The 9,090-nt window shown below is 42.2% G+C and overlaps 1 protein-coding gene across 1 annotated transcript; it reads left to right on the plus strand.

Annotated features, from left to right (window-relative positions):
* The first annotated feature begins 4,313 nt into the window (after window positions 1-4,313).
* On the plus strand, window positions 4,314-5,730 carry popdc3 (popeye domain cAMP effector 3). Its single transcript, XM_005755054.2, has one exon. The coding sequence runs from the start codon at window positions 5,060-5,062 to the stop codon at window positions 5,663-5,665; it is 606 nt and encodes a 201-aa protein (XP_005755111.1). The 5' UTR covers window positions 4,314-5,059; the 3' UTR covers window positions 5,666-5,730.
* The last annotated feature ends 3,360 nt before the right edge of the window (window positions 5,731-9,090 follow it).

Raw genomic sequence — 9,090 nt, forward strand, 5'->3', positions numbered from 1 at the left:
AGTGTAGTTGTTGTTTTAAACTTGAGTATGAACTTATACAAAATGCAGCAAGATATTTAAAAAACAGTTTTGTTGATTAAAAAACACTATATCGGATTCATATCGGTATCGGCAGATATCCAAATTTATGATATCGGTATCGGACATAAAAAAGTGGTATCGTGCCATCTCTAGTATTTACACAAAGTTAGACAGTTCAAAAGAAGGTGTAATACACTGATTACAAATCATTTAGCTCATTAATGACTGTAGCTTTTGTATGTTCCTCATCTTCTCCTAGACAAGTGGACCAATTTTGACCACACTTCGCTCAACAACTGCCAACTTCTGTATTTTATCGAAATCCCACAATCAAATATATTTGTACATTTGACAGTTCAACTGTGCACCGAATGAAACGGAACGCCAGCATTGACTCACGCTCTGGAATATCAGATAAGACTGGTGTGTGTCAACTCAAACACATTTCTGAAAGACTTTGTTTGGTAGGATGTTCATTTGATAGCTATATCAACAAGCTTTTGATATAGTTTGCAGCTCACTGGTGCAGTGGGAAATGGACTGGCTCTTATATAGTTTTTTTCTGCACGCTGCAAGTCTCATTCACCAACTATACAAGCACCACTCTACTGTGTAAATGTGCTATTCTTTGTATATTACGTCAGATGAATTGGAACGCTCTAATGCATGGGTGTTCTTACAAACACAACTTCCTGCACATATAATATTATTATTTTTTACAGACAGTCTTTCAGGAAATCTGTCTGTCAGACCCTACAGAGGCTGTGCAGTTAGTCCAACTCCTCCAGTATTGCACAGCAATAAGTGCTATTGCCAGAAGCTTTGCTGTGTCTCCCAGCACAGTGTCAAGAGCATGGAGGATATTTGAGGAGACAGAAAGTTATTCTAAGAGAACTGAACAGGGCTGTAGAAGGTCCTAACACATCAGCAGAACCGGTATCTTCTCCTTTGTGCATGGAGGAAGACGAGCTCTGCCAGAGCTACAAAATGACCTCCAGCAGCCCACTGTCTGATCAAACAAACAGAAACAGACTTCGTGAGAGTTGCTGGAGGCCATAATGTCCTCTAGCGGGTGCTGTGCCCACTTCCTGGCACTGTAGAGTCAGATTGGCATTTACCATAGAATACCAGAATTGGCAGGTCCGCTTCAGATGCTCTGTGCGTTTCACAGATGAAAGCAAGTTCACCCTAAGCACACGTGACGGATCTGAGAGGTACTGGATAAGTCGTGGAGAACGCTATGTTGCCTGTAACATCACGACCAGTTTGGTGGTTGGTCAGTGACAGTCTGAGGGTGGCATATCCGTGAAGGAATATCTACAAGCTACGCAACAGCACCCTGACTAGGTATCAGGATGAAATCACATTGTCAGACACTATGATGGTGCAGTGGCTCCTGGATTCGGCCTAGTGTCCGGCCTCATGTGGTCAGAGTATGGAGAGAGTTTCTGGAAGACGAAGGAATAATAATAATAATAATCATCATCATCATCATCATCATCATCACGATAATAATAATAATATCAGTGACTGACCCCAAGAGTTGCATGACCTAAATCCAGTAAAACACAAATACAACATCATGTTTTGACTGCATCCCAGATTCCACCTTTGCTCCCCCTGTCTCGTTAGTCCAATTTCTCCCAGCTGTGTCTCCCTCCTGTTGCCCATTCCCTGATTACCACCCTGTGTATATTAGCCCTGTGTTTTCCTGTGCTCAGTGTCGCGTCATACCCTCAGAATTATGCCTGTGTGTTCAGTTCTCAGTGTCATTGTTCAGTTCACGTTTTCGTTTATCACCAGCAATAAAGCTAAGGTTCTCAGTTTCAATTCAGTCTCAGAGTCTCGCATTTGGATCCTCCTCTCCATCCGCCTGCACACAGAGCCCTGACAGAGAACAAATCTTATGATAACAGTAGCGTAAGTATCTCTGCAGCGAGCCTCTGACACTCTGGCCTGACATGAGTCATGGATGATGGTGACGTGTTCATAATTAACAGCAGGGCTGTGGTGTGACCGTACAACTGGCTTTGTGCTGAGTTAGCTTTCACTGAGTCAGCTGGACACTGATTTCATTAATCTCATTAATCACTTCTGCCTGCTAACCTTTCTCCTCCTTCTCTCTCTGCTTAACCCCAACTACACTGTGCAACAGCATTTTCAAAGACTTCTTTTAATAGCTTAGTCAAGCTGTCAGAGGTGACGTCACTGTTCCCTTAAATTTTTCATTGTTTGTCATACCCATGGACCGCTCTGATCCCTCCTGTTGAAGAGAGTGATTAAAGACACGTCTGCACCTGTGAGTGAGCAGAGCCATCAGACTGGAGGGGACACCTCAGACAAGGAGGTGCAGGCAGAGTAATCTTTCCTCTCTTCTGCAGTTTGTAATCTTTTATATCTAATGTTCACACTCAGGTGAACGCATCAGAAACAGCTCAGAGGTCAGGATCTTGCCCCTTCTAAAGTCTACTCTCTATACAGAAAAGCTTCCTGGTGCAAAACACTGTCTTCCCTTCTTAATTAATTCAGTTATCATAAATAAAACTGCTTGTTTTTAACTAATATTAATATAACAATAATAATTATCGTTAGTATTTCTGTAAAACCTCTTAGTTGTAAAATGTATTTATTTATTTTTTGCCTGTCCTGTTTTGATTCTTTTGCCATCAGAATTATTGTCTAAAGGTGAAGAAAGATGCCCAACGGATTTACTTTACCAAATGGACCATCCCAGCCTCGCTGTATTGGTCTGTTTGATTCACCTTTTATTGCTTATTTTATTTTATTTTCACTTGCTCCACACGGGACAGACATGACTGGGAGAAAGAACAACAGCGGGTAAGAGGGACGGGGATAAAGGGCAAAAAACAAAAACCAACAAAACAAACAGACAAAAAATCCAAATATTGATCACCTGGATCACCTTTTGAGAAAGGAAAAAAGAGAAAACAAGGAAAAAATGAGAGCAACATAATAAACAACATCATCGCGATGATCTATGTGAATATGACAGTAAATACTAAATGTTAAACATTATTGTGCAGCACATAAGATCAACAGAACACAGTGTGCTTTGAGGTAGGAGCCAAAAAGGGTGTAGTTTGTGCGTGTGAGCACCCGTGTGTACACCTGTGAGCATGGACGCGCTTGTTTTTAAAAGGTTCCTTCATGTAATGATCTGCTAGAGGGTGTGGGGGGGCCACAGCCCCGTCCTCCAGGGCATGAAGCAGGTATGGAGGAGATCAAAACTCCAGACATCCAGAGGCCCCCAGAACACAAGAGACCAAGGAAGACCAACAGAGGGGCAGCCGCGCCACTGTCCCAGAAAGAGCTGAGGAGAGTCCCAGATGAGGGCTCACTCAGCAGCCGCGGAGCAGAAGCCAGGGGGAGTTGCAGTGACGCGCCCGTGAGCTCCTGTGCCTGAGTGACCGAGCCCCAGGCCGAGGGGCCGGGGGCACCCCACCTCCGAAGTGGCCCGAGCGAGCCCCAGGCTCCAGGCCCCGATAAGCGGCCGCCAAGGAGTGAGCCGGTGTGTACCATGTGTACACCGGCATGTGTGTTCTAAGGTGCATTTAAAACCCAGGAGGGCATGGAGCTACCTGCCAGAGAGCAGCAGGTAAGCGCATGGTCCCTCCTGCTAGCCCTCAATGTCTACGTGTATTTAACATTGAGAGGTGGGCAACGACACCAGGGGTGAGGTGTACACCCTGATGGACATCTGGATGCTGTGTAGCGTGCCCACCCCCAAGATCCTATATGTATGTGTTATGAGAGTGTGAGTAATGTGAATGTCTAAGTTGTGGGATAAAGTTGAGGCACAGGAAGCCAGAAGGGGACAGAGGGGGGGTAGCCTCCTCTGCACCCTGGTGAACCACCTTTACCCCAAGGCCCTGCATGTGTGGGTGATTGTGGTGGAGCGGGAAGAGGGAGGCAGCTGGAGATGGGGAGGGAAGGAAGGGAGGGGCAAGTGACCCCTTGTAAAATGTATTAAATGTCTTGTTGGTGTCAGTCAAATCAGATTAACAGATGCATGAAGCAGATTTTAAGCAGTTTTATCTCCTCAGTGTCACATCACAGCCTTGGTGTGTGTCTGTGTGTGTGTTCTGTTTGTTATGCCTCAGGTGTCAAGCAGTGGTTAAAAGTGTTTTTCTTTGTTTTTTCTTGTTAATAACTGTTTTTCATGCTTTGATTTTTGTCAGTGAATGTAGGTTTGTGATTAAAATTGAATTCTTATCACCTACTTTTTTTTACCCTTCATTCAGTGATATTTTTTCTACATTTAATTAGATTATCTAGAAAATAATTCAATACGGAGAGATTGTGTGGAAATACCAAACATGATTTATTAAAGACAAAAATAAAGTAAGCCATCTGGCAATTAACTATAATGACCCATCATAGAAGAAAGAATCCCAGCAGTGAAAGGAGTTAGGAGGTGGGTTGCATGACAGTGTCTGAAAGACACAAACTAGCAGCCGAAGAGCGAGGAAGCCTTCAAATGGGTTTCTAAATACTGTCCTAATTTAACTAATGCATAAGCTTAATTTTCTATATCATCAGAATATATCTGTATTACAAGCTTTTTGTGTGTGACTTTGCATTAAAACTGGGACGTGTATGTAATTGTTGACATTCCAGACTCACAAAAACTAAAATAAACTAAAACTATCTTTTGAAAAATAACTAAAACAGGACAGAACTGGAAACCTGTTTTAACATAAAAGCAGCAAACACATAACCTATAATTACTTGTGGTGTGTATCATCTCAAAAGTGTAATGGTAGAGTTTATTCTGCATTATGGGCAGTAACACTGTATAATAATAATTTACAAATAAACAGGATAATCAATCAATCACAAAGCAACTGTTATCTACAGTAAGTAAAAACTGGTCTTTATCCTTTCATCATGTAACACGAGCTTTGTCCGCACCTGGACTCGAACCCGCGCTCTGATGGTTCCGTAAAAACTCCGTCTTTTTTTCATTGGATATAACGTAGCGATTTGATTGGTTGTTTCTGCGTTCCACCCATGAGTGATGGGCCGAGGTGTCAGCGTTTTTCTACCCGCTCTGGTGGCACGGAGCGAGGCTGGCTGTGGTGGATGTGCTGCGGGTCGAGTCGCTTTATACAGTATGGAGCCGCCCGACTTCGAAAGCATGAATTTTACGGTGGCGCCGGAGGTGTCTGCCTACCCGGTGTGCAAAGAGTGGAAAGAGGGTGCGGAAGGATCGGTGTTCCATCTCGCCAACATCTTTCTGTTCCTTGGCTTCATGGGGGGCAGTGGCTTTTACGGACTCTTCTACCTGTTCACCTTTCTCACTCTGGGCTTCTTCTGCTCCACTCTCTGGTCGTGGTCGGACTCCTGCACCACGGACTCTTTTCTGTGGAGTTTGGCGATCTTCGCGGTGTGTCTGGTACAAGTCCTGCACATGTCATACAGGCTGAGGAGCTTTTCGTTTGACAAGGACTTCCAGGAGCTGTATAGCTGCATGTTTAAAAGAGTCGGAGTGTCATTGTCCCATTTTGGGAAGATAGTGGCCTGCTGTGACGGGGAAGTCCAAACTTTAGAGAAGGACCGCTGCTTCGCCGTAGAAGGAAAAACCGCTATTGACAAGCTGTCAGTGCTGCTCTCTGGAAGGTGATTGCGCACACACGCTTGAACAGCTCAGTGTCAAACATGGTACACCCCAACATAGAGTTTAGCACAGTCATGCCCCTATTGATATTAGAACAAAGGGTGTGTTTTCTAGATACTCTTTGTCATGTGAAAGTCTTACTGACAGACTCCAAATCTTTATCTGGGTCAGGGTTACTGGGACTGATCAGGATTGGCTCATGAGCTAAAAGGTTCATTATTGTAATCTGCATTTCTAGTTCACTCTTTACCTGAGGAGTCTTTGCAGCTTTGACCGCATAGCTTTGTTTGTTTGTTTGTTTGTTTGTTTGTTTGTTTGTTTGACCAGGCTTTAACCACAACAGCTCCATGTGTCTAAATTATGCGCAAGTAAAATGAGCACATGGTAAATTAGTATAGCTTTCAAGAGCCTAGATTTAAACATGCTTTTCATAACCACATGTCCTTGGGGAGTAAAGGCTGAATAGATTACACTGTAATGATTGCTTTTCACTCATCTATGGACAGCAGCTTATTGAACAGTTAAATGTTTTTCTGCGGTTACTGTGAAAGCACTCGCATTAGGTGACTGATTACCTTAATGATTAGTCTACTAGTATTTTCATGTAAAGTCAATACATTTTCATCAGTTTTTGTGTCTTATTACTTTTGTAGCTAAAAATGTACTGGAGTAATAGTTTGTACAAAATGTAGCCTAGTGCACAAACGCACATTGCAGAATTTATCATGAAATCAGTTTTACACGTATTAGAATATATGTAATATATGTAGTAGAGTGCTCTGAGGCAGTGGATGCTGCCTGTGAACTTACATTTTCAGATATTTGTTCTGAGAAAGTGAGGCAGAACACCACCACAAATTTTGGATGTTACTATAATGGAAAGAAGTAGAATTGGTCCTAGCACAGAACCCTGTGGAACTCCATAATTAACCTCAGTGTGTGAAACAGCACTACTCACACGTCTCTGAGTCCAGACGCTAAAAGGCAAGGAGCACTTGCTGCTGGAGCTATTTATGAAGCTCTGCATCACTGAGAGAGCAGCTCTCTTTTAGAGAGGCTAAAAGGTCATCGAAGGTAACAGGCTCACAAATGTGTCCACTGCACTGAATGGAGACGGGGTGGTTCATGTATATGTTAGTTTGGTCACAGCATGTCTCTGTGGCTTCACTTTGTTTTTAAACAAATTGACTTAGTGTGGAGTGAAAAAGTGTTTGCCCACTTCCCGATTTCCTGGTGTTTTGCATATTTGTCACACTTACATGGTTCAGATCATCAATTGATATGAGACAAAGATAACCCAAATAAATATAAAATGCACTTTTTAAATGATGATTTCATTGATTAGAGGAGAAAAGTTATCCAAACCTACCTGGTCCTGTGTGAAAAAGTAATTGCCCCTCTTGGTAAATCATTGATTAACTGTGATTAACCACATTTTCTTTGGAGAGCTGCGTTCAATTTCACTAAACACACTCAGGCCTGATTACTGGAAGATCTGTTGAATCAAGAAATCACTTAAACAGAACCTGTTAGACAAAGTTAAGGAAGGCTAAAAGATCTCAAGAAGGAACACATCATGCCATCTAAAGAAAAACTTGAGAAAAAAATCACTGATATCCATCAGTATGTTAAGTGTTACAAAGGCATTTCCAAGGCTTGAGACTCCAGTGAAACACAGTGAGAGCCATTATACACAAATGGAGAAAACATGGAACAGTGATTAGCCTTCCCAAAATTACTCCAAGAGCATGTCGAAGTCTCATCCAGGAGGTGACAGAAGAACCCAGAACGGCATTAAAGAACCACAGGCTTCACATTTCTCAGTTAAGGTCAGAGTTCATGATTTAGAGACTGGGCAAAAACAGGATCCATGGGAGAGTTCACCAAACAAAAACCATTGCTGACCCAAAAGAACACAAAGGCTTGTCTCACATTTGCCAAAACAAACATCTTGATTGACCCCAAGACATCTGTGAAAGTATTCTGTGGACCGATTCAACTATTTGGAATGTTTGAGTACCGTTACATCTGCCATAAAACTAACACAGCCTTTCAGAAAAGGAACAGTCCTCAATTACTGAATGGTTGGAAGTGATGCAAATTATATAATGTGGGCTTTGTAGTTACCAGATCTTAAACTAAAAAAAACACCATTATGAAATTAACCAACAGTAAAATATGGTGGTGGCAGTGGGATGATCTGGGGCTGTTTTGCTGCCTCAAGACCTGGAAGACTTGGAACCATGAATTTTTCTACCAAAATATCACGAAGGAGAGTGTCCGGTCCGGTTTGTGATCTCAAGCTGAAGCACACTTGGGTTCTGCAGCAGGAAAATGATCCAAAACACAACAGCAAGTCCACCTCTGGCTTAAGAAAAACAAGATGAAGACTTTGGAGTGGACTATTCAAAGTCCTGACCTGTTATTAATCTCTGTCTCTCTTCCACAGCATGTCTTTATCCTATCTTCCTTCTCTCACCCCAACCAATCACAGCAGATGGCCCCGCCCCTCCCTGAGCCTGGTCGGAGGTTTCTTCCTGTTAAAAGGGAGTTTTTCCTTCTCACTGTCGGCAAAGTGCTGCTCATAGGGGGTCATATGATTGTCGGGTTTTTCTCTGTATGTATTATTGTAGGGTCTACCTTACTATATAAAGCATCTTGAGGTGACTGTTGTTGTGATTTGGCGCTGTGTAAATAAAATTGAAACTGAATCTGATTGAGATGCAGTGACATTTAAAAGGCAGTTTATGCTTGAAAAGCCTCCAGTAAAAGACTCATTGCCAGTTATCGCCAACACTTGAGAGCAGTTGTTGCTGCTGAGGGTGGCCCAACCAGTTTTTAGATTTATGGGTACTTATGAGCCTTGGAGATTTGGATCTGTTTTCCCTTCAATAATAAACACCTTCATTTAGAAACTGCATTTTGTGTTTTAAGCCTGGTCTAATATTTAAAATAGTTTGATCATCTAAAACATTTAAGTGTGACAAACATACAAAAAATAGGAAATCAGGAAGGGGGCTGTATGCTCCAGGCCACTATTATTTTAAGCTGCCTGCATGCAAGTGACTTCTCATCTATATATGCAGCAGCGAATTTGTGAGTTTATAGCGCGGTGTAATAGGGCTGTGCGATATGACCAAAATCTCATATCCCGATATAAGACATCTATCGTCCCAATAACGATATAAATGTTATATAAATATATTTATTTCTCATCTGTAAACTCTCTGCATACTCTTTCACATGATTCAGTTTATTTTGAAAAGTTTTAACAGGATCTTGAGCTTTATTGTGAAAGGTTTATGTGGAAAATAAATAAGCGGACGTGCGAGGATTTTACTGCCGTTGTTGCTAACGACAACACATAAAAACAGGCGCTTGTATGTCCGTGGTTTGGTTATATAAAATATAAGAGAAAGAGAGAACTTTAA

Source organism: Pundamilia nyererei, unplaced genomic scaffold (genome assembly GCF_000239375.1).
Source record: "Pundamilia nyererei isolate P.nyererei 1_Seehausen unplaced genomic scaffold, PunNye1.0 scaffold00882, whole genome shotgun sequence".
Classification (NCBI taxonomy): Eukaryota; Metazoa; Chordata; class Actinopteri; order Cichliformes; family Cichlidae; genus Pundamilia; species Pundamilia nyererei.

What these genes read in the sequence shown, in the direction of transcription:
- popdc3 (XM_005755054.2), top strand. Translation starts at nt 5,060, where the DNA reads ATGGGCCGAGGTGTCAGCGTTTTTCTACCCGCTCTGGTGGCACGGAGC.